We start from the raw sequence: 26,628 nt of genomic DNA, 5'->3' as shown, positions 1-26,628 counted from the left end.
GTTAGACCCACCTGATGATCTTAGAGAGCCTCCCAGAGAGACAGGAGGCAACTGTCTGTCTGGGGACAGAGACACTGGCAGCAGCCATTTTGGGGAGCTCGTTATACTGTGATGAGACTGGCACTGGGAAGTGCCATTTTGGAATCCTCCCTCCAGCCTGTTAACCCTGGAGGCTAGCACTGCCTACCAGCGTGCCCACAGTAGTCAGCCCACCACAATAGAAGAGTGCCCACGGCCCACATAGAGGGCACTCTTAGCTCATATAGCCTGGTGATCAGAAGGGAGCATGATGTTGGGCCCCATAGCACATCTCCTACATAAAGCTACTTCTCCAAGATTGGGAGACATAAGTAACCTACCTAATACATAGAAATAAGCAGAGAGAATTAGGCAAAATGAGGAGAAGAATATGTTCCAAACAAAGGAACAAGACAAAACCTCAAAAAAAAGAACTAGGGGCTTCCCTGGTGGCGCAGTGGTTGAGAGTCCGCCTGCCGATGCAGGGGACACGGGTTCGTGCCCCGGTCTGGGAAGATCCCACATGCCGCGGAGCGGCTGGGCCCGTGAGCCATGGCCGCTGAGCCTGCGCGTCCGGAGCCTGTCCTCCGCAACGGGAGAGGCCACACAACAGTGAGAGGCCCGCGTAACGCATTAAAAAAAAAAAAAAAAAAAGAACTAAACGAAGTGGAGATAAGCAATCTACATGATAAAGAATTCAAGGTAATTATCATAAAGATGCTTACTGCACTTGGGAGAAGAATGGATGAACACAATGAGAATTTCAACAAAGACTTAGAAAATATAAAAGAATGAAACAGTTGAATAATAAAATACAATAACTAGAATGAAAAATACATTAGAAAGAATCAACAATAAATTAGATGATAAAAATGGATCAGCAATCTGAAAGAGTAGTGCAAATCACCCAAGCTGAACAGGAAAAGAGAAAAAAATAATTTTAAAAAATGAGGATAGTTTAAGGTACAATGAAGTGTACTAACATTTGCATTAAAGGGGTACAAGAAGGAAAAGAGAGAGGGAAGGGGGCAGGTAACTTATTTGAAGAAATAAGTTAGTTGAAAATTTCCCTAACCTGGGGAAGGAAACAGGAAAGAAACAGGTCCAGGAAGCACAGAGTCCCAAACAACATGAACCCAAAGAAATTCACAGCAAGACACATTATAAATAAAATGGCAGAAAATAAAGGTAGAGGGAGAATCTTAAAAGCAACAAGAGAAGCTACTAGTTACATACAATGGAACTCCCATAATGTTATGAGCTGCCTTTTCAGCACAAACTTTGCAGGCCAGAAGGGAGTGGCATGATATATTCAAAGTGCTGAAAGGAAAAAACCTACAACCAAGAATACTTGGCAAGATTATCATTCAGAATTGAAGGAGAGATAAAAAGAGTTTTACAGACAAGCAAAGATAAAAGAGTTCAGCACTACTAAACTGGCTTTACAAGAAATGTTAAAGGGACTGCTCTAAGTGGAAAAGAAAAGGCCACAACTAGAAATATGAAAATTATGAAAGGAAAAATCTCATTGGTATAGGCAAACGCATACTAAAGGTAGTGGATCAGCAGTCTATAAAGCTACTAGGAAGCTTAAAAGACAAAAGTAGTAAAATTATCTATATCTAAATTACTTAAGTGAATCACAAAAAGATGTAAAATATGACATCCAAAACATCAAATGTTGGTGGAGAGGATTAAAAATGTAGTGCTTTTAGAACGCACTTGAACTTAAGCAACCATCAACTTAAAATAGACTACAGTGTACAAAGGTTGTTGTATATGAACCTCGTGGTAAACACAAACAAAAAACCTATACAGATACAAAAAAATTAAAAGGAATAAAGACACAACACTAAAGAAAGCAATCATATCACAAGGAAAGAGAATAAGAGAAGAAAAAAGAAACAGGAACTACAAATACAACTAGAAAACAATTAACAAAATGGCAGTAAGTACGTACCTATCAATAATTACTTTAAATGTAAGTGGACTCTATGCTCCAGTCAGAAGACTTAGGGTGGCTAAATAGAGAAAAGAACAAGACCCATATACATGCTGCCTACAAGAGACTCAATTCACATATAAAAACACACACAGACTGAAAGTGAAGGGATGGCAAAAGGTAGTCAATGAAAATGGAAATGAAAAGAAAGTTGGGGTAGTAATACAAATGCAAGACAAAATAGACTTTAATACAAAGGCTGTAACTAGAGACAGGAAAGGACATTACATAATGATAAAGAAATCAACCCACCAAGAAGATATAATTGTGAATATATATGCACCCAACATAGGAGCACCTAAATTCATAATGTAAATATTAACATAAAGGGAGAAATTGTTAGTAATACAATAATAGTAGAGGACTTTAACACCCCACTTACATCAATGGACAGATCATCCAGACAGAAAATAAGGAAACACTGGCCTTAAGTGACATATTAGACCAGATAAACTTAAATGATATATATAGAACACTCCATCCAAAAGCAGCAGAATACACATTCTTTTCAAGTGCACATGGAACATTCTCCAGGCTAGGCCACAAAACAAGTCTCAGTAAATTTAACAAACTTGAAATCATATCAAGCATCTTTGCTGATCACAATGCTATGAGATGAGAAATCAACTGCCAGGAAAAAGCTGCAAAAAACACAAGCTTGTGGAGGCCAAATAATTTGCTACTAAGCAACCAGTGGGTCACTGAAGAAATAGAAGAGGAAATAAAAAATACCTGACAAATGAAAATTGAAACACAGTGATCTAAAAACTATGGGACTCAGCAAAAGCAGTTCTAAGAGGGAAGTCTGTAGTGATACACACCTATCTCAGGAAATTAAAAAACTCTCAAACAATCTAACCTTACACTTAATGGAAATAATAAAGAAGAACAAACAAAACCCAAAGTTAGTAGAAGGAAAGAAGTAATAAAGATATGAGCAGAAATTAATGAAGTAGAGACTTTAAAAAAAGAAAAAAATCAATGAAACTAAGAGCTGGTTCTTTGAAAAGATAAAATTAATAAACCTTTATCCAGACTTACCAAGAAAAAAAAGAGAGATGGCCCAAAGAAATAAAATCAGAAATGAAAGAGAAGTTACAACAGACACCACAGAAATACAAAGAATTATATTATTATGAACAAATATACACCAATGAATTGGACAACCTAGAAAAAATGGATAAATTCCTAGAAATGTACAATCTTCCAAGACTGAACTAGGAAGAAATAAAAAATATCAACAGGCCAATTACCAGTAATGGAATTGCATCAGTAATTAAAAAACAAAACAAAAACAAAAACTCCCAACAAACAAAAGTCTAGGACCAGGAGATTTTCAGGTAAATTCTACCAAACATTTAAAGAAGAGTTAACAGCTGTCCTTCTCAAAAATTTGAAGAGAAAGGAATGCTTCTGAACTTGTGAGGCCAGCATCACCAAAACCTGATACCAAAACCAAACAAAGACACCACAGAAAAAGAAAACTACCTGCCAATATCACTGATGAACATAGATGTAAAAATTCTCAACAAGATATTAGCAATTTGACTTCAACAAGACATTAAAAGGATTATACACCATGATCAAGTGGAATTTATCCCAGTGATGCAAGGATGGTTCAATGTCTGGAAATCAATCAATATGATATACTACATAAAAAGATTGAAGAATAAAAGTCATATGATCATCTCAATAGATGCAGAAAAAGCTTTTGACAAAATTCAACATCCACTTATGATAAAAAGTTTCTACAAAGTGGCTATAGAGGGAACATACCTCAACACAATTAAGCCCATCTGTAGCAAACCCACAGCCAGCATCATCCTCAATGGTGAAAAGCTGAAGTCATTTCTTCTACAGTCAGGAACAAGACAAGGATACCCACTCTCACCACTTTTATTCAACATAGTTTTGGAAGTCCTAGCCAGGTCAGTCAAACAAGAAAAAGAAATAATAGGAATCCAAATTGGAAAGGAACAGGTAAAACTGTCACTGTTTACAGATGACATGATACTATATATAGAAAGCCCTCAAGACACCACCAAAAACTATTAGAACTAATAAATGAATTTATTAAAGTTGCAAGATCCAAAATTAATATATGGAAGTCTGTTGCATTTCCATACGCTAAAGATGGACTAACAGAGAGATTAAGAAAACAATCCAATGTATAATTGCATAAAAAAGAATAAAATACATAGGAATAATTCTAACTAAGGCGGTGTAAAAGACCTGCACTCGGGAAACTATAAGACATTGATGAAAGAAATTGAAGATGACACTAACAGATTGAAGGATATACTGTGCTCATGGATTGGAAGAATTAGTATTGTTAAAATGACCATACTACCCAAAGCGATCTACAGGTTGAGTGCAATCCCTATCAAAATGCCAATGGCATTTTCTACAGGACTAGAACAAATAATTTTAAAATTTGTATGCAAAAGACCCTGGATAGCCAAAGCAATCTTGAGAAAAAAGAACAAATCTAGAGGTATCATGCTTCCTGTTTTCAAACTAAACCACAAAGCTAAAGTAATCAAAACAGTATGGTACTGAAACAAAACCAGACACAGATCAATGGAACAGTATAGAGAGCCCAGAAATAAACCCACACTTACATGGTCAATTAATCTACATCAAAGAAGGTAAGAATATACAATGGGGAAGAGGCAGCCTCTTTAATAAATTGTATTGGGAAAACTGGACCAGTTTCTCACACTGTATATCAATACAAAAATAAACTCAAAATGAATCAAAGAATTAAACATAAGACCTGAAATCATGAAACTCCTGGAAGAAAACATAGGCAGTACACTCTTTGATATTGATCTTAGCAATATTTTTTTGGATCTGTCTCTGAGCTAGGGAAACAAAAGCAAAAGTAAGCAAATGGGACTATATCAAACTAAAAATCCATTGCAGAGCAAAGGATACCATCAACAAAATGAAAAAGCAGCCTACTGAATGGGTGAAGATAATTTGCAAATGATATATCAGATAATGGGTTACTATTCTAAACATACAAAAAAACTCATACAATTCAGCATCATAAAAACAAACCAATTAACAAATGGGCAGAGGACCTGAATAAACATTTTTCTGAAGAAGATATACAGTTGGCCAACAGACACATGAAAAGATGCTCAACATCACTAATCGTCAGGTAATTGCAAATCAAAACTACAATGAGGTACCACCTCACACCTGTCAGAATGGCTATCATCAAAAAGACAGCATATAAAAAGTGTTGGTGAGTATGTGTACAAAAGGGAATCCTCATGCACTGTTACTGGGAGTGTAATTTGGTACAGCCACTATGGAGAACAGTATGGAAGTTCCTCAAAAAATTAAAACTAGAACTACTGTACAGTCCACCAGTTTCAGTTCTGGGTATTTACCCAAAGAAAACAAAAACAGTCATTTGAAGAGATATATGTAACCCAGTATTCAGTGTAGCATTATATACAATAGTCAAGATATGGGAGCAACCTAAGTGTTCATCGATAGATGAATGGATCAAGAAGATGTTTTATATATACATATATACACACACACACACACACACACACACAATGGAATATTACTCAGCCATATAAAACCCCAAATCTTGCCATTTGTGACAGTGTGGATGGATCTAGAGGGTATCATGCTAAGTGGAATAAGTCAGATATAGAAAGACAAATATTGTATCTCACGTATATGTGGAATCTAAAAAACAAAACAAACAAAATGAGAACAGATTCATTGATACAGAGAACAAACGGGTGTTTGCCAGAGGAGAGTGGAGTGGTCGGTTGGGTGAAATAGATGAAGGGAATTAAGAGATGCAAGCTTCCAATTATAAAATAAATAAGCCAGAGGATGTAATATACAGCATAAGGAATATGGTATACAATATTGTAATAACTTTGGGGAAAGTTGGATACTATAATTATTGTGATCATTCCGTAATGGATGTAAATGTTCAATCACTATGTAGTTCACCTGAAACTAACATAAAATTGTACATCAACTGTATTTCAATTTTAAAAAAGGAAAAAAATTATCTATATGGTCAGATCATGTAAATATCCTGTTCCCCAGCAATCTTTTAATGTTTTTTCGGCTGCACTGTGCGGCATGCAAGGTCTTAGCTCCCCGACCAGAGATTGAACCTGGGCCCTGGCAGTGAAAGTGCCGAGTCTTAACCACTGGACTGCCAGAGAATTCTCCACAACAATCTTTTACTCAGTGTTTTATCATCCACTGATGATCTGTCCCTGAATCATTAATACATTGATGGTTACAAAATGGTGATTTTTCTAATTTTATCATTTCCTTTACATAATATTTTCTCACATATTTCTGAAATGAAGAGTTTTCTTTCCTTTTCACTCTTTTTGGCTTTCCTTCTCCTTTGTCCTCTGAAAGTATTGTATGGACTCATGAATTTTTAAAAATTTACTATTCAGTGTATTATAATAAATTACCATAATTATTATTTTGACCCTTAAATTATCCTATACAGTAAGTCCTCTACATACGAACGGGTTCCATTCCAAGAGCGCATTCTTAAGTCCAATTTGTTCATAAGTCCAGCAGAGTTAGCCTAGGTACTGACTAACACAATCAGCTATATAGTACTGTACTATAAGAGGTTTATAATACTTTTCACACAAATAATACATAAGAAACAGGGCTTCCCTGGTGGCGCAGTGGTTGAGAGTCCACCTGCCGATGTAGGGGACACGGGTTCGCGCCCCGGCCCGGGAGGATCCCACATGCCGCGGAGTGGCTGGGCCCGTGAGCCATGGCCGCTGGGCCTGCGCGTCCGGAGCCTGTGCTCCGCAACGGGAGAGGCCACAGCAGTGAGAGGTCCGCGTACCGCAAAAAAAAAAAAAAAAAAAAAAAGAAAACACACAGAAAACATTTTTAATCTTACAGTCCAGTACCTTGTAAAGTACAGTAGTACAGTACAACAGCTGGCATCCAGGGGCTGGCACCGAGTGAACAGGCAAGAAGAGTTACTGACTGGAGGAGGGACAGGAGGCGGGAGATGGTAGAGCTGAAGGGTCGTCAGCAATAGGAGACAGAGGGTGAGCTGCAATTTCACTCATGCCTGGTGTTGATGGCACAGGTTCTGGTTCTTTGCTGGAATCAATTCTATTTACCTTGAAAAAATTATCCAGTGATGTCTGGGTAGTAGCTTTTTTTTTTCTCATCATAGATAACACAGTAGCACTGGATTGCATTTTGAACAGCTGCTGCCACCTTCGTATACGTGTACTGTTCTACATTTGGGTCTTGTGCCTCAAAAACTAACAGTGCCTCCTCAAATAAAGAAAATCCCCTTGAAATTTCCTGCATCATTAATCTCTTTGGTTCTTCAGTTACTTCTTCCTCTTGTCTCTCTTCATCCTTTCTCTGGGCCTCCAATCCTAGAGCTTCTTAGCAGTACCAGCTACATCACCGCTGCTTTTACACTTGCCTCCTGGCATCCTGGGCTTGAAATAAAGATACCGTACTACTGTACTGTATACAGTACTGTACAGTAAAATACACAAAAGCAAAATCACTTGTAGAGGATGCACGCACGTGACAGTGTAAGCCAGACACATGAACTAATTTATGGGATTGGACATGCAGACGCATGTTCACATCTTTGAAAGTTCTCAACTTGAAGGTTCATATGTAGGGAACTTACTGTATTTGTCTAGTGGGAGTCCCTTTAAACTGGCTGTGTGTCCTCTTACATACCTTCATTTGTTTTTTTTTTTTGTTTGTTTTTTTGTTTTTGTTTTTTTTTTTTGTGGTACGCGGGCCTCTCACTGCTGTGGCCTCTCCCATTGTGGAGCACAAGCTCCGGATGCGCAGGCTCAGCGGCCATGGCTCACAGGCCCAGCCGCTCCGCGGCATGTGGGATCTTCCCGGACCGGGGCACGAACCCGTGACCCCTGCATCGGCAGGCGGACTCTCAACCACTGCGCCACTAGGGAAGCCCCCTTCATTTGTTTTTTGAACACTTTCTTGCTTTCTGGGAGAACAGGGTATTCCAGATTTGCCTTGTACTTTCTCTGCCCCTAGACCTGGGCTCAGCTGTTTCTGCAAGGAGCTCCTGTTCCTTTTAGTGCAGAAACCAAGATCTGATTGCAAGACCTGATCATTGCTACTGAAGTGTTACTTCTTCTAGGTCCTTTTAAAGGACAGAGCTAGGAAATATATTTTTGGAAAAGTCATCACTTTATCCAGATACCCTCAATTCATATCCAGTGTCACAGAGGTTATCCTTACTTTCCCCCATTTTATATTTGTATCTCTCTCTCACAAGAGAGCCCTGCTTTCCAACAGCACCAGAGTACTTACTCATTAGCTCTATCCTTCAGCTGATATTACAACACCAGTGTTACACCACAAGCAAGCCTACTAAGGAAACTTAAGGATTTCTTTGCAATTTATTTTTTATTCTTAGAATGCATCTCACTAAGGATATATACTCAGAATTCTGTGTTTGAAAGTTACTGGGTTGTCCAAAAAGTTCATTCGGGTTTTTCCATTAACATCTTATGGAAAAACCCAAACGAACTTTTTGGCCAACCCAATACTTGAATTCTTTCTTTTTGACATACAGTTAGGATCACTTGTTTCTGTTTTATTCCGTTTGAAGGTTTTCTTTTTCATCCTTTTTGAAGTGTCATTCTTGTTTCTATCCCATTTACCCCATTCCCACCCATCCTCTAGAGGATGAGAGTGAGGCTTTTAATATAGGTTTGACTTCTGAGTCATGGAAATGTTTTTCATAAAATTAAACTAAAAAGAATGTTAATATATGATGACTTTGTATCCTTAATAATGTTCTTTGCCTTATGTCTGATATTAATGTTCCTACACTTGCTTTGTTTTGCTTGGTTTTCAGTTTGTCTCATTGTCTTTTTCTACCCCTTTAACTTCAGCCTTTGTGTGCTTATGTTGTAGGTGATATCTTATGTATACAGTTTTAGAATCTGATGTTTATCTAGGCAACTTTGTGATTACTTACATATTTGAATTATTTTCTGCTATCTTATATTTTGTCTTCTTCTCCCTCTCCTCTCTTTTTTTTTCTTTTGCCTTCTATTTTTAGTGATTGTTATTTTTACTTCATTTTTTCTTTCTAATTATTTGGAAGTGATACATTCTGTATCTCTTCTTTTAATGGTCATTTTTAATGGACATTCTTGTCATCCTGTTAGTTTTTTGTTTTTTCTTTTTTATAAATTTATTTATTTCTGTTTTTGGCTGTGTTGTGTCTTTGTTGCTGCACACAGGCTTTCTCTAGTTGCGGCGAGTGGGGGCTACCCTTCCTTGCAGTGTGCGGGCTTCTCATTGTGGTGGCTTCTCCTGTTGCAGAGTACAGCCTCTAGATGCATGTGCTTCAGTAGTTGTGGCACGGGGGCTCAGTAGTTGTGGTCACGGGCTCTAGAGTGCAGGCTCAGTAGTTGTGGCGCACGGGCTTAGATGTTCCGCAGCATGTGGGATCTCCCCGGACCAGGGCTCGAACCCGTGTCCCCTGCATTGGCAGGCAGATTCTTAACCACTATACCACCAGGGAAGCCCCATCCTGTTAGTTTTGTGTTGAGTATTCAATCAAATAAACCCATAGCACTTTTCCACATGAACTACCAAAATGGATTTATTGAATCATCTACTTTCATCTTTATATTTTTTAACTCAAGCAAAGAAGACTATGTGTTTATTTTTTTCAAATTTTATAATCTTAGTTTGAGAAGTAGTCTCGGTCGTTCGGTATAAACAAAGGTTGACAGAAAACTGGACTCACCACAACCTCTTCTTTACAGTCTGCCAGCCCTCAGCCATCACCCTTGCCCCTGCCCCAGAATCTAAGCACTATTAAGGCCAGGAATATTATTTTGATTACTGTTCTGTCCATTATGTCTAGAAAAGTATCTATGCATTAGCTCACCCTTAATAGATATATTAGTTGAATGTGTAAGGTAGAAATACTTATTCTGGAGAAGAAGGAATGGGGTAATGGTGGGATGGAGGGTAGGAGACATTACGGAACCTTTTAGTTTGAAGGACTTGCATGTTGAACAGTAATTCTACTTGTTTAGTATGGCCCTGAGGGTTGAGGTGAACAGTACTACAGGGAAACAGAGAGCTGTATACTATCAGGATTGTGTGGAGCGGGGTAAGTAGCTTCATTGTCAAGTCCCAGTTATTTCAGGAGAGTTTTGTTAGAGGTAACTTGGACGGGTTTAAATAGTCCTTAATTGCTCTGAGATTCTATGCTAAGTAGATGGAATACATTGCCATACTTAATTTTCAGTCAGATTTAGGCACACAGGTTAAGTTTCATTTTTCATCTTAGACTTGTAGATGATCTTAACTTTACTAATAAAGTGATCATTTAACAGCACAACACTCTGAGTGGCCATTCACAGCAATCAGTCACTCTGTGTGCCTCCCCAGTAATCCCAAATGTCCTGGTGTTTTCAGTTTTCTGTTTGGGCAGATTAGAAAGGCAATAAGCAGGTAGATCAGTTGATCGGTTGTAGGGTTCTCATATTTATCTTTTCTATAGCAAAGCAAACTGGGAAAAGCAGACTGCATATTTTCTCTGAATTTTGTTTCTGAGTTTTCATTTGATTACAGAATTATCTTAGTTTGATTTAGATATTTACTGGGAATGATACACAAATTGGGACAAGTTAAATGTAGTTTTATTAGCACCTGGAAATCTAAATTAGTGCCTTGAATGTTCCTTATAATAAAAATCTCTTCTCTTTCTCTTAGGGCTGCTGCTCAGAGTAAATTAGGTCACTACACAGATGCAGTAAAGGATTGTGAAAAAGCAATAGCGATTGATTCAAAGTACAGCAAGGCCTATGGGAGAATGGGGTAAGTTTTGGGAGAACGTTCAAAGTACAGAACAGAACAGATATGCTGTTCTTCATGGCTTGGTTTTGAATTTCCAGCTTCATATTGTACCCTCTGAACTAATAAGATAAATATAACATTTAGGTAGGAAATGACTGCAGTTTCTGACTTGGGAGAGAGATGATTAGTGTATGATGAGTGGTTGGTTTTGGAGAAAATCATAACAACCATACTGAATAGACCTACTTCATATTCAAGGCTACAAATCTCAAGTAAGCACTCAGTATTTTGGCACATAATGCTACTACACTTCCTTCTAGATTCACCTTACTACTCTCTTGAGTTGACTGTTTCACACCTACTCTTTTCAAATTTCCACTGCACATTCCACGGTGACTCTCAACTTTTTACTCAATTGAAAAATATAATGTATTTAGAAGAAAAGTGATTCATCTTCTTACTTGCAAATCTACCAGTCTACTTGCACTTGTATCTACACAGATTATCTTTTTTCTGTTAAAATGGAAGGGTTCTTATCTAAGACTACTGCATTCATTCATGCTTGAGATCTCATTCCTTTGTACCTTCTCCAGGACTTTACACTTGTAATCATCTCCTTTATCTTCGACACCACCAGCTTTCCTATCTCTAACAGTGCTAATGACTGCATGTGAAAAGATCATAAAAAATCATCTGTTAGAACCATCTTTCACACAGCTACATCATTCCTTAGTTCCGCTTTCTCTGCAAAGACCCTAATAATTGTCTGTACTTGCCGTCTCGTCTTCACCATCTCTTATTCTCTCTTCAGCTCACTCCAGTAGGACATTTGTCTGTATCACTCTGTTGAGAACTCTATTCAAAGTCACCAGTTGTCTATATTTTTCCAAGGTTAGTATTCAGTTCTGTATCCTCACCCTTCCCCATCTTTTAGTATTTGGCATGATTAACCTTTTTTTTTTTTTTTTTTTTTGGCAGCAAGGCTTGAGGGATCTTAGTTCCCCAACCAGGGATTGAACCTGGGCCATGGCAATGAAAGCGCCAAGTCCTAATCACTGGACTGCCAGGGAATTCCCATGATTAACCTCTTTTTGAAATACTTCATTCTCTAGGCTTCTGTGACACCACACTTTGTGGTTTTCCTTCTATTTCACCGGACGCTCTTTTCCAGTCTCTCTTACTAGTTCTTCCTCCTCTGCCACGTGTAAATAATGGTGTGCTTCAGGGCTCTTTCCTCTGCTGCTGCTGTTTCTCTTCTCTCTTTGATTTCAAACTGTCCCATGCTTTTAAATTACATCTACAGTCAGTACTCTGTATTAATGAATACTGTATTTAAGATTCACCTACTTGCTAAAATTTTTTTTGTAACTCCAAATCTGTACTCAGTATGCTTTGTGGTCATCTACAGAGTGGTGGAAAACTTGGGTCATCTGATGTGCAAGATCTCAGCTGAGGTCAGATAAGGCAATGCTCTACCTTTTTGTTTCAGCTCTCATGCTGTAAAATGAGTGTCCTTTTCACAGTCTATTTAGTGCTCTATTTTTTGCATGTATGTGCTTTTTGTTTTTGGTTTCTGTTTACAGTGGCCTGCAAACATAGGCTGAAGTGTTGTCTATTGTTTTCGCATGCAAGAAGGCTGCCATGTGCCTCACCAAGAAAATACACGTGTTAGATAAGTTTTGTTCAGGCATGAGTTAGTGCACTTGGCTGTGAATCAGTGATGTGTGTTACATAAGGTTTCTTTAAGCAGAAACATACATAAATCAAGGTTATGTATGGATTGGTTGATGAAAATGTTGTTGACCAGAAGCTCACAGGAACACAACTTTTATTTGCCCTAGAACCAATTGTTCCATATTTGCTAATTTAGTATTTGCAGTGACCTTTTAGAGCATAATTACTATGGATAAAGAGAATCAACTGTATATGTTGATGGATCTCTTAAGTTATATGTCTGAACTCCATACTCATATATTCAGCTATTTTTCATCTCTACCTAGATGTTTAATAGGCATTTTAAACTTAACATGTCCCAAACAGAACCCTTGTTCTCTTCTTAAATCTTTCTCTCCTCAGTAAATATACTGTCATTCTACCTACCCAGTGCTCCAGTCTAGGAATCATCCTTCATTCTTATTACACCTGACACATCTAATCTATCAGCAAGTCCTACGAATTCTAGTTTCTACATATTCCTTGAATTCAAGTATTGATTGCTCTCTTGCTTACAACTGTAGTCCAAATTACCATCTTGTACCTAGGCTGCTGCAATAGCTTCTTAACTGGTCTCCCTGCCTTCACTTCACTCTCCCCAGAGAAGCCAGAGTGAGCTTTCTAAAGCATAAATCACATCATGTCATTCTGTTACAACCAGAGTAAAATCCAGACTCCAAACCACGGTCCTATAATATTCCCTGACGTCATCTCTTCCTACACTTTGTTTTCTGTGCTCCCTCCTCAACCTTTGTCCTGTTCCTGAAGCATACCAAGTTTGCAACGTTCTCAGGGCCTTGGTGCTTATTGTTGCTTCTATTTAGAATGTCTCTCCTCTAATTTTCATATGACTGCTTTCTTCTCATTGTTCAGGTCCTTTCAATATGGCTGCCTTTGAGCAGCTCCCCTATTCATTCTCTTTAAGATTACTGTTTTTTTATTTGCATGTTTATTGCTTATCCTCCCCTGTAGAATGAAACTTTCTTAAACTCAAGGACTTTTCCTTTTTCACTGAGGAATCTAAAATAGTGCCTGGTACCTAGTAGGATTCCAGTAAATATGTATTGACTTAATTAAGTGAGGACTCTGATGAAGTATCTTTCATGGTTGACTGGTAGAAAACTAATTAGGTTCTGAGATTTTTTTCTATGATTAGGCATTATATTTTATTTAGATCAGAAGTCTGTGAGATAAGTTGGCCAAGAAAGAATTGGAGTAATTTGTTAAAAATAAACTTAGGAAAAAAAACACTCTATACTGTCTCTCCATATATATCATTATTGTTTAGTTCTGAAGTAATATTCCAATAAATAAATTCTAACTAGGTGGAGGAAAACATTAAATTTAGTAACTAACTCTTTGACCTGTGCTTGGGATAATGTGTTATTGAAGTGTAAAGGTCGCCAATTTAGTTAGTTGTTTAACAGTTTAGTTAGTTGTTTAACAACTAACTTGTCTTATTCAGGAGTAGTTAGCTGATACCCCACAGCCTACTTTTATTTTTTATTTTTCATGGTAAATTGATATTTATTGTGGCTCAATGTCTCTGCTAAGAAGGAAGAAAGAAAGTGGGACATAGTGAAGGGCAAATCTAGTTCAGAGTTTAAATGGTTTTAGCATCATGGAGTTATATGACCACAGAATTGTTAGTCAGCTCACATCTTTATGGAGCTTAATCATTCATAAAGCAAATTACTTTACATATTAGGCTTAAAAATGGAAGGGTATGTAAGGTTCATTTCTAATCATTAAGTTCTTTTAAAAAATTATTTTTATTAAAGTATAGTTGATTTACAGTGTTATGTTAGTTTCAGGTGTACAACAAAGTGATTCAGTTATACATACATACATATCTTTTTTTTTTCAGATTCTTTTCCCTTTCTAATCATTAAGTTCTTGATTCATGTAGGACAGCCGAGGTTGTCACCAAGGAGAATGGAGAGAGTCCAGACTTACAGAATCTTGGAATTAGAAGGAAGTGATACTCCTGTGAGCCATAGTACGGTTGGCCCTTGAACAATGTGGGTGTTAGGGGTGCCGACCCTCTGCTCTCAAAAATCTGTGTATAACTTATAGGCAACCCTTTGTACCCGCAATTCCTCCACGTCTGTGGTTCCTCTGTATCTGCAGATTTAACCAATCTCAGATCGTGTAGTACTTCTATATTTACTATTGAAAAAACTCCATGTATAAGTGGACCCATGCTGTTCAAGCCCTTGTTGTTCAGGGGGCAACTGTACAACGAATAAATTTAGTGTAATCTGGATTCAAATTGAATACAAGATAGATATTTGACTACATTCATGGTGTCTTGATGTTCTTTAATCATATATCTTACACTGTATTCTTTTCAGGCTGGCCCTCACTGCCATGAATAAATTTGAAGAAGCAGTTACAAGTTATCAGAAGGCATTAGATCTTGATCCTGAAAATGATTCCTATAAGTCAAATCTGAAAATAGCAGAACAGAAGTTAAGAGAGGTATCTAGTCCTGTAAGTTACTAACGCCAAATGAGTGAAATATTTTGTCATTCACAATTTATTGTAATCAAATTGTAGTGTTTAATTTTCATATATAATTGTTTTACAGACAGGAACTGGATTGAGTTTTGACATGGCCAGCTTAATAAATAATCCAGCCTTCATTAGTATGGTGAGTATATTTCCTTTTCAGCTTTGCTGGCTCTATTTTCCATTAGAACTATATAGTTCCAAACTTTTTAGAAACAAGTAAGAGAGCTTTTGTGATGGCGGTGGTAGGAGAGTGGTGATATAAAGCTATGGCTGAGGTTTTAACCTGCCCCTGTACTGCTTCGTGAAAAAGCCATGGGTGGACTTCAGGAAGCCCATGGATTCCCTGGAATTGTAGATGAAAATTTGTGTACATGTGGATATGTGCATTTTTCTAGGGAGAGAACCATATTTTTCATCAGATTGGCAAAGGGGTCTGCAAATCTACAAAAGGTTAAAAACCACCCTCTTACATGAAAGTGACCCTAGAAAGGTCTAGTAATCAGACTTCTCATAGGATTTTGGCTATTGTGGTTTCCTAAGCTCTTTTGGCTTTATTGATCTGATAGTAGGAAGTAAACTTCTGTCAATATCCTTAGTTTATAGTGTTTGTAATCTCTTTATCCTTGCGATGTATTTTTAATACCAATTTCTCCTAGTACCTCCTCTTTTTTACATTCCCACTCACTTTGTATAGCACACTAAAACTCTAAAAAATGTTAGTATATACATGGTTAAGCTTTCACTCCTCTGCTTAAAAAAAAAAAGAAATCCTTGTTAAAGATCCCTAAATATTAACTGCCTTTAACGGGAGATGCCATTTTTCAATTCTAGGCAGCAAGTTTAATGCAGAATCCTCAAGTTCAACAGCTGTAAGTATATAGAAAGAGCATATTACGTTTCTCCCTTCCACTTGCCAGCCTCCTAATTTGAGCACAGTAGCTCCAAAATGATAAAAGTGGCCCAAATGCCAGTTAGTTGGAACTTAAAGCCACATCCAATTGGCCTAACCTACACAATGTAGGTATATCTACCTGCTTTTCCTTGGCCAGTATCCTACTTGTTAAGAATATATGCCAATTCTTTTTAAGTGCTTTGACTCAGAAAAGAATAATAGACCATCAGTACTAGGGGTTATTTAGGTTTATGAGATTGGGTTTCCACTTGATATGCATAATGATTTTTGGGTTCTTATTGTGAAGGGTAGGCAAAGATGCCAAAAACTGACTGACTCCACACAGAGTTGCCTTTTTTTTTTTTAAAATTTAGTTTTGGCTGCGTTGGGTCTTCGTTGCTGCGTGCGGGCTTTCTCTAGTGGTGAGCAGGGGCTACTCTTCTTTCTGGTGCACAGGCTTCTCATTGTGGTGGCTTCTCTTGTCGCGGAGCACGGGTTCTAGGCACACGGGCTTCAGTAGTTGCAGCACGCGGGCTCAGTAGTTGCAGCACACGGGCTCAGTAGTTGCAGCCTGCGGGCCTTAGAGTGCACGGGCTTCAGTAGTTGTGGCATGTGGGCTCAGTAGTTGCAGTGCGTGGGCTCTAGGGTGTGCAGGCTTCAGTAGTTGTGGCTTGTGGGCTCTAGAGCACAGGCTCAGTAGTTGTGGTACATGGGTTTAGATCCTCCCTGGCATGTGAGATCTTCCCAGACCAGGGCTCAAACCAATGTGTCCTGCATTGGCAGGCAGATTCTTAACCACTGTGCCACCAGGGAAGTCCTGCCTTTTTAAAAAAAATTAACATTCTAAAAATATCAATCAGTGAACCAATTTTTAAAAATACACTAATTTATTCCAGCAAAAAAAAAAAAAAAATATATATATATATATGCCAATTTGAGTGATATATCTCTTGCCTACTCTAGAATGTCAGGAATGATGACAAATGCTATTGGGGGACCTGCTGCTGGAGTTGGGGGCCTAACTGACCTGTCTAGCCTCATCCAAGCGTAAGTATTATTTAAAATAGAAATAGTAAAAAAGTATTTTATATTTTACAGTTTGTCTCTAAGGTAAGGGGACAAAGGCTTTCTTTTTAAGTTTTTATCTTTTACTGTTAGTATCAGTTACCTCATTAGTTATTAAATTTGAAAGTGGTTCATAAATTGAAATTTTCAGACTGAAGGGTAGGAATCCAGAAGATCTGGATCCAAGAAAAACTTTTTCAGCAGACTTGAATTGCTACTCAAGAATATATATGAATGTCAAATATTAACTTAAAGTAGGTATGAATTTAGGTACACGTATATATTTAAAAATCATATATTGCATATATTAGTGTTCAGACAACTTAGGCAGCTGTTTTATTCAAACTCTGCAGTGCACTTCATTGCTAAGGGAACTCATTTCATCTTCTCATTACTTGAACACATTACCTCCACCTCCATCCAAGTTGCGTAAATTCTGTGCTTTTTGAGTCTGTGTGATGCTGTCACTGGAAATATTATATGAAGCAACAAGTATCATTTTCTGTTTGTGATCACAGCTGTGTAAACTCACTCGAAATATGGCATTTTTAGAGTGATCTTTAAGTGGCATGATTATAGTGATACCTAACACTTGCAGTTGGGAGGCACACACTCAGGAATTTGGATTAAATTTCTTTGCCTTTCCAAAAATCAGTTCTGTTGGGTGACTTCATAAGCATCCCCAAATGGGTGTGACACCTGTTGTATGAGAGACTAAGACTTGACTATAAGAACAAATACCCTGCATTATATTTGTGCACATACAATAAAAGCATACACTTTTTAGCCCTTTATTTATCTGTAGTTAAGCACTGGGTGGGGGGTGGATTTCACTCAATTCAGGAACTCACTTTTTTTTTTTTGCGGTACGTGGGCCTCTCACTGTCGTGGCCGCTCCCGTTGCGGAGCACAGGCTCTGGACGCACAGGCTCAGCGGCCATGGCTCATGGGCCCAGCCGCTCCGCGGCATGTGGGATCTTCCCGGACCGGGGCACGAACCCGCTCTCAACCACTGCACCACCAGGGAAGCCCTAAGAACTCACTTTTTAGCTTGGGTGTTTCATTTCTCATGAAGAACACTGCACTGTAGTAATACGATATGGAGGCACTAGGAAACTTGCAGATACTAAAGTCATGAATCTAAAACTTGCTTTAATAGAAAAAGTTCCCTTTGGGTAGTACCCACATCTTCTGCAGTTCTTTTTGCATTGGTATTGTGTGATTGGAAATTCCCTAATTCATATAACTTTGCCTCTTTACTACAGGGGACAACAGTTTGCTCAGCAGATACAGCAGCAGAATCCTGAACTTATAGAGCAACTTAGAAATCACATCCGGAGCAGGTCATTCAGCAGCAGTACTGAAGAACATTCCTGACTTGACCAGGGGCCCTAGCCCAGAATGCAAATGGCGATGGCTCTGAAATGTTTGCTGTAGATAGTGGCCAAAACAAAAACAAACCTAAAAAATAAATCTGTCTAGACAATAGGTTTATCACAAACAGACTTGAACATAACATGATTCCTTTGTAAACGAGTGATCATCAGTAACCTTGTTAAGTGCCAGTATAGCACTTAACTGGACAGGGTTCCATTTTCAAATCTTCATCATATTTGTATACTAGATTTAATAGCAGAGTATATTTATTGAACAGTAAGGCTGTTTACTGGTGAATTCTCTAGCACCAAATTCCTGTAGGCAAACTTTTTGAAAGGGGAGATGACTAAGAGGAAAGGTTTCTCATGCTGATTTAGGGGAAATATACTTGCCACTGAGCAACATCTCTAGAGAGAAGAAATTCGTTACTGGGTTTAGCTTTGATAGTGCAATCAGTAATGAATAGATGATATGATATGGACCAGTACTATCTTTAATACTGCTTGTTCTGTTGGGTGATGAAATCTTAAGAGTTGGTGGAAAGCAGTATTCAGTGTTGTTTAGAAAAGCAAAAAATAGATGCTGTGAATGTATAGAAAGTGAATGTAGGGTGCTCAGGTTTTTTGCGTAGCTCTTAACTAATCTTGCCTACAGTTTGGTATTGATAACATTAGCATGGCCACTTATGCTAAGTACATAATAAAATACATTTAGAAACCCTTAATGATACTGGTTAGGTCAGTTGTGTAACTGTTCAGTTTAATTAGCACAATTTCCCCAGTGGTGACCTTACCATGGAAACTCTCAAATATATCTACATTTAAATAAACCAATGGCTTGGCCCTTAAGGATTTTCTAGGTGGCATTTAATTATGTGCCTGTAAACACTGATTTTTTTAAACTCAGTAATTATTTGATGGGTTATAAAAAGCATCTATCACTATCACTGCTTGTTCATGTTAATCCTCTGCTATAATTTGGCTTGGCATGTCGCTTTTATGCTTAACCTTAATTTGATGTAGCTTAAACGTAACAGGGGACTTGAAATATTTTATTGAAATTAGAATACATATTAGTGGAGAGACGTGGCACTAAGTATTAGTGGAATGGCTTTAACTATAGTGATGGATGAGACTGTTCTAATTCCAACTGGAATTTCTTTGGTTTGTTATTATGAAATTGGTAAGGTTGGCGGACACATAAATTTCACAAGTGTTGTGAGAGAAAACTGAAATAGAAAGTAATATAAAATTAAATCAGTAATACCGATGATGATCAGGGCTTTACTAATAACTGTTCTCCTCAAAAGGCTAATTACTTGGTATTTTGAAGTTTAAAAGCCAACTTTCCCTTTTTTTCCTTTGTGAGATTAGAACAGTGGTTCTATAATTTCACTGTAAGAGTCACCTGGGGATTTGTTAAAAATGCAGATTCAGGGGCACACTTTTCAATTTTTATTTAGTAGGTCCTGTAATGAGGTCTGGGAATCAACATTTCAAATAGCACACCAAGTGGTTCTGATGTAGGTCCAAAGGACTCTTAATTTAATGCAACACTAGATTAGAGATTTCTCTCTTTTAGGCCAGCAGACACCTAACTGCCTGGGTTCAGGCTACAAGGAAGAGCTACATGAACCTACGGTTCTGGTCAGAGCAGAGTGGGACTTAAATCTAAGCTAAGCCTTCTGAATTAACTCTCCTATATTGCATCTAAATCAACTTAATTTTTCATGAAGTTAAATTCAGATCCTGGTGTTCAAACGTTACACAGAATGAAGTACTAACTAATCATAGGAAAGTGATGACTGTGAAAAAAAAAGCAAAGTTGATCCTTAATTAAAAATCAGTCACTCTTGGGAATTCCCTGGCGGTCCAGTGGTTAAGGCTCGGTGCTTTCACTGCTGAGGGCCCAGGTTCAAATCCCTGGTCAGGGTATTAAGATCCCACAAGCTGTGCAGCATGGCCAAAAAAACCCCCAAAAACACTCTTATCCAGTGTTGAGTAAGAAAAGGTTCCTAGCATAACTATCTTGAGCATATTAAAAATGCTTTCAAATAAGTAAAATTGGTAAGCCTCTAACTGACTAGGAAAATAGAGAAAATATGAATCAACAGTATCAGAAGTGAAAGAGGGGATATCACTGCTGACCCTGTAGACATTAAAAAGATTATTAGAAAATACTATGACCAACTTTACATCCATGTATTTAACAACTTAGATGAAACAGACAAATTCCTTGTAAGATGCAAACTACCAAAGCTCACTGAAGAAATAAAGATATCCTCCAGAAAAGAAAGATACAGGCCCAGTTTCAATGGTGAATTCTACCAAACACTTAATACCAATTCTACACAATCTCTTCCAGAAAACAGAAGAGGAGACACTTCCCAACTCATTTTATTTCACCATTACTTTGATACCAAAATTGAAGACATTATAAGAAAAAACAGTTTAAAACAAATGTTTTGATTTACTAATATCTGTAGTTAAGGTAGCCATTCTTTTTACATGAAGTAATGCGAATTGGTGTATTCCATTTCATCCTTCTAGTTTGTTTCTCTTCTAATATACCATCCATAACAAATTAAACCTAGATAATCTGTCCACTTACCTGGATTTCCATTCTATTCAAGCCATTTTTGCTTTTTAAGTACTTTCATCACTTTGGAATTGCTGCATTGCATGCTATTGCAAGAAGGTTTTGTGTAGCTGTATCATATTAGCTACTCTTAAAATGATAAACAGTGCTCCAAAAGTTATTTTGCTTGTCTGAAACAAGAGAGCATTAAAGTAAATCTTTATATACATTCTACTTAGGAATAACTGACTTCCATTAACCACTTTTCATTATAGTAGCTGTAGCTGTTATGCTATGTAAAATTTACAATGTCCTTTTTACGCAAATGACATTTCCACTTAATGTACCAAATTGTTTAGCTAATTTTTATAACATGGTTTAAACAGATCCTTTCTAAGATGACATTTTCTAACCTTTACTTAAAGGAGGAACATTATGTGTCTAGGTATTGCTTATAAAAGGAGTCTTTGTAATTATAAGTCAAATTATATAGCATATTCCAAGTGACCATTGTATGTTACTTTTAAAATTTGAAACAGAAGGTTCAGTCATGAGAAGATGCTTGAAAAGTTATCGCAGTACCCAGTGCAGTGGCTATAAAGTCTTATTTCATCATTTAATCAATTGTACTCATTTTGGAGGAAACACAAACTTCAATTTTATACTGCTTGCACTTTATTTTGCACAGACATTTCATTGATTACCTCTCCAATTTAAGGGCAAATCTCATTCTGAATATAGCTTTCATTTTGGACCAAACAGTTTGTCATGGCAATAAATAATTATGCATTTAAGAAAAAACAACTTTTGTATTTGACTTTATGCACTCTTTACATGTAAGCAATTATATATACATCCTTGAATTTCAACTTAGCAAAATAAGTTTTATTTAACAGTATTAGCTTTTGTTTTCAAAATATTGAAACTTTTATTACATTCATGTTGTAAAGTTGTTTATAGTCTTAACTTTCTCATTGTTTTGTATATGGCATAAGTAAATTTGTGTGATTACATGCAGAGATAGAAAGTTTTGTAATATTAATACATGATGTAGAGTTCAAAAGCAAATATCAGAAGCTGGAAATCCTTTAATCCTTATGAAAATAAGTGGCTTATTTTTCAATGGGGAAGAAAAAACAGGACTTTTTTGGCTTAGAATTAGAAAATTATCAGACTTCTTAGTTAACAATCAACAATTTAAGAAATAAAACCAATTCTGATCTGCTGTTAGTAACTGAAACTTAGACGTGTGTGTTTGTATGTACACACAATCACAGATACCAATACGATAATTTTGAAAACAACTAGAAAAACTCATATTGTGTTAGCAAATACAAGATTACATGAGGACCACCCCGGTTATTTTAAACTTTTTTTATTGACTGAGGGAAAAAACGGGGGTTAACGGAAATACTTCTAAGTTAAGTATGATAAGAATTCTAAAATTTTAAGAAACAACTGTATCTTCTAGATTGAGATCAGCAAACTACGGCCCGCAGACCAAATCCGGCCAGCTGTCTGTTTTTGTAAACGCTGCTGTGCAACGTTTGCCTACTGGCTGCTTTTGCACTACAACAGCAGAGTTGAGCATTTTCAATACAAACCACATGGACTGCAAGATCTAAAATATGTAGTATCTGGCCCTTTACATGAAAAGTGTGCTGACCATTATTCAAGATACCTGCTAGGGACAAATGGCCTCAAATATAGAGCTTTTGGAGAACAAAGTCCAATGGTCATTTAAAATGAAACAAAATAGCATATGTGTGGAAAGTATACAAATGTTCATCTAGACTGTAACTCACAAGATAAAATCAGTAGATGGTTCTTTTCAAAACAAATATTTTAACTGTTTTACAGGAAAGAAATTTAAATAATATATACTTATTTTTACTGTTGACTTGATCATTTTACAAAAGTGACAAAAATACAGAAGGTTCTGGGAAACTCAATGACAAGCATAACACTGGAAATTTTCTTCAGCTTTCCACTTTAATGGCCGAAGATACCACGCAGACTTGTGCAATGTCATCATATTCATATGTTCTCTTTAAGAACGTGTCTGTTAGTCTTAAGCCGGAGACACTCTATTGAGAGAAACATATAGACCTAAGTTTTCATTCATTGGTAATGACCAGAGAAAGAATGGATATAATAAATGACTATGGATTAATAGCCCCCAAATACCGAAATTATTGAAAAGAGAGCATACTTGCAGTCCCTGTACTGAAGACAGTAGAGTGAGGGCAAGGCAGAGAGAGGAACTTGGATGGAGCTTTCCAAGCTGTCTTCCTGAAATGCCACACCAGTGGATAGAGCTGGTATTGCACATTTCCAAAACGAGATCCATCGTCCTTTCACTGCTGGAGGAATCGGAAAAACAGGAATAAATCTTGTTCCTTTCACAAAGAGGTACTGCAATATTTCATCCACTATTGTGGGTGAATTTCTTTTCTGAGTGTCCAACAGGAAACCAGGAACAAATGAAAAGCTATCATATTTTTATGTCACTTAAGGTAGAATCAGGAAAATGAAAGGAGATGGTGTCTTCTGGGATTTACAGTGACACTGAGACTAATCTGCCTGTCTGGATGTAGGCTTTCTGGTTCTGTTATTGAACACTGGCTCCCTGGTGCTGATCTGTTAACAGTTTGGCCATTTCTCTGGAAGACTTCCAGACATCTGTGTCTAATCTTGTTGCTATGCATCCTTCCTATTTCTGTAGGGCACTCTACAGGAAAGAAAAAGATAAACTGAGTCTGGTCCAGTGCTTTTTCTATTTAATCTATGTTCCTTTACCATGCAGATAACATAGAAAATGGCAAGATTTGTAAGTAAAACTATTCAGATGTTCAATTAACACGAAAAGACTACCTCTGCTTATAATCGATACCACCATTTCAACTTAAACTTAAGCTAAAAAAAAAACTTTTAATGAAAGTATGCACATTGTTTTTAAAATCAAAACCCAAACCAAAAGGCTCATAATGAAAACGGTCTGCTACTCTACCACCATTCATGACTTGCTTTCAACTCTTTAAAGCTAAGTTTTTCTCCTTGGAGTTGGCTCCACATTTTAAATACTTATTTAATTTTAAACTCAAACTTGATTTTTAGACATGTTGATTTAATGATATTTAGCTTTTATATGTCTCCATCTCCCGCCCCCGCCAAATTTGAAATGTTCACTGTGTGCCACAGACCAGTTTAGGTGCAATGCATGAATTTTCTCGTTACGTTTCACAAAACTCCGGTAAGTGTATGTTGTGTGTATGTGTCTTTGTGTGTTGGGGAAGTCGAACTTCCATTTTTATAGATGAGGAAACTGAATAAGAAACAAGTGCTTTTTAGAAAACTTACTTGAATCGCCAAAAGGTAAAGTGAATACCCAAATAAACTTCTTTATTACAGCACTTTGTCATTTGGTCAATAACTGATTTGTTATAACTCAAAAATGCAAAACAAACCAAAAATCCAAAAGCACACCCTATATGCACAGGGTCTTTATCCTGTGTGTGTTGTCTACTGAGCTCCTATGATGTGGCAGGCACTGCATTTATAATGCTGGGTAGGACATGATCCCTTTTCTTGAATTACTCACAATTCAGTAAGGAAGAGACTAATGATTATAGCAATATATTAATACCACTAAAAAACTATATTACAATTTGCTATGACAGAGAAAAGGATGATTGTGCACGGGAGGGTCTAGGAAGCTTCACAGGGGAAGTAGGTATTTTTGTAATTCTGAAGGATGAATACTTCTTATCTCCCTAATATAAAGTTGTAAGGGATATAGAATTAAAAAGGATTATACATTTGGACTAAGGATAGGGATTCATCATTGCAATATTATCAAAATGCCCCAATTAATAATACATACCAAGTAGTAATACAAGTAGTAGAAAAGTGATAGGACTGGGATTTAATCCTAGGTTTTTCTGGCTTCAAAGCCCTGTGCTCTTTGCTTCACAATAGCTAGATTATACTCTATTATCAAAGCCCTGTTTTCCAATCTATGGTTATCCCCTATATTAAATTCATAACCACTTCTAACTTTCTTAATACTTAAGATACAGGTCAGGTATAAGTATGGCTCAGAAAAATTTATCTTATTACAGTAAATCTATAATGTATTATTCCATAAGAAACTGCTAGTTCATGTTTTAGTAATCTGAAGTGTGTAAATGAGGATAAGAACATGGACTTTGAAGTCAAATACACCCGCTTTCAGATTCTGATCCCATCTTTTCTAGCTCTCTGAGGGTGAATAAGCCACATCCTCTGAATTGGCTTTCTCTTGCAAAGAATGTGAATAATTAATACCTACCTCATAGGTACGGAAACAAAATACAAAAAATGCCTAATACAGTAGGACCTCTAAAATATGTAATATACAGCTACCAGATGAAGAACTTTACAGTATTCAATGTCAACGTCAGAGAAGACTATATGGCAAGAGGAAACTTACAAGGAGGTAGCATATTTAAAAGATTTAAAAATTCTCTCAAGTAGGTAAGGAAGAAAGCATCCATCCACAAATACTGGCATTACCTGCAGTTTGTTATTTTACAAGTAATATGAAAAGGTTCTTCTAGGTTTACAGTATCTGGGATTGCCTCCAAAGACAACCTAACATCTCCATAACCTGGAGCCTAGGAGAAAAAGCAATACAGTTAACATACATCTATTACAAAACCTTTCCATTTTAGTGAGGGTACCACAGTCATTCTAACTTCTTTTGCTGCTACTGCCTACAGCATAGCACTACAGACCTCGACTGTTTTTGTTATAATTACTCCATGTTTAGTAGAGTTAAAATGAATCTCACAGGTAAATAGTAAAGGAATTTCAGGGGGTCTGATCTTAAAGGGATACTTTCCAAAGATACTGTAGCTTATACATACGTAACTCTTCATAGGTAAAACAGGAAAAGGAAGGTCACTGAAATGATCCAAGAAGAAAATCATGTCTGTTCACAAGACACACTGGCAGGGACAGACAACAGAATCAACATGCCATGGCAGGATGATAGCTAATGGCTATATTTAAAAATAGGCCCAGTGATAATCTCTTTTTTTTCAATTTTTACCTCAAACAGTAAAAGAAAAGTAAATTTTAGAATATATCACAGTAGGTGATATTCAGTATAAACAGATGATTCTGTAGTATATTCTCACTAGCACAAGAAAAAGAAGGCTGGTAGCTTATCCATACTCTCGGAGTAGAAATTAGGTAAAATATCCAACCTATGTTTACAAGATAATTTGAGTGGGACTCACCTGAGTTTCAGATGACCCACATTTTAAATATCTTTAAAAAAGGTATGAACTGAGTAGATAAATGTAGTATAAGTCCAAGAGTTCCAAGACATTGCAAGAAAAGAAAACTTTAATATAGTGGAAGTCAGTTAACGGTGAGGACAAATTACCACAGGAGGAAACAACTGATACGCAGTTATTTTAATTTGGTAAAGTAAAAAACCATGTATAATGCATAAATTAACATTTGAAAATTTCCCATTCATATCAATACCAATTTTCTACCTAGATATCAGTGAAATTATTAGTCTTTTATTCTCCAGTAATATCAATGTCTTTTATAGTGCTCT

The 26,628-nt window shown here is 36.9% G+C and overlaps 2 protein-coding genes across 5 annotated transcripts in view; one reads left to right on the top strand and one right to left on the bottom strand.

Annotated features, from left to right (window-relative positions):
• Positions 1-18,440, top strand: part of SGTB (small glutamine rich tetratricopeptide repeat co-chaperone beta) — a 45,384-nt gene extending 26,944 nt beyond the window's left edge. Inside the window, exons 6-11 of the mRNA XM_065874108.1 lie at positions 10,796-10,900; positions 14,947-15,085; positions 15,183-15,245; positions 15,938-15,975; positions 16,962-17,045; positions 18,329-18,440. Of these exons, the coding sequence (XP_065730180.1) occupies positions 10,796-10,900; positions 14,947-15,085; positions 15,183-15,245; positions 15,938-15,975; positions 16,962-17,045; positions 18,329-18,440 (541 nt within the window). The remainder of the gene's footprint in view (positions 1-10,795; positions 10,901-14,946; positions 15,086-15,182; positions 15,246-15,937; positions 15,976-16,961; positions 17,046-18,328) is intronic.
• A 4,402-nt stretch (positions 18,441-22,842) lies between these two features.
• The window catches only part of TRAPPC13 (trafficking protein particle complex subunit 13), a 34,292-nt gene continuing 30,506 nt past the window's right edge, over positions 22,843-26,628 (bottom strand). Inside the window, exons 11-13 of one of the 4 annotated variants that reach the window (XM_065875397.1) lie at positions 25,572-25,672; positions 23,230-23,380; positions 22,843-23,104 (exon numbers count right to left, since the gene is read on the bottom strand). In XM_065875397.1, the coding sequence (XP_065731469.1) occupies positions 22,997-23,104; positions 23,230-23,380; positions 25,572-25,672 (360 nt within the window). In that variant the 3' untranslated portion in view covers positions 22,843-22,996. The remainder of the gene's footprint in view (positions 23,105-23,229; positions 23,381-25,571; positions 25,673-26,628) is intronic. The other 3 variants (XM_065875398.1, XM_065875399.1, XM_065875400.1) reach the window with 3 other exon arrangements.

Source organism: Phocoena phocoena, chromosome 3 (assembly GCF_963924675.1).
Source record: "Phocoena phocoena chromosome 3, mPhoPho1.1, whole genome shotgun sequence".
NCBI lineage: Eukaryota > Metazoa > Chordata > Mammalia > Artiodactyla > Phocoenidae > Phocoena > Phocoena phocoena.
Note: the sequence above shows the minus strand (reverse complement) of the source record. Positions and strands in the feature narration are given on the sequence as shown.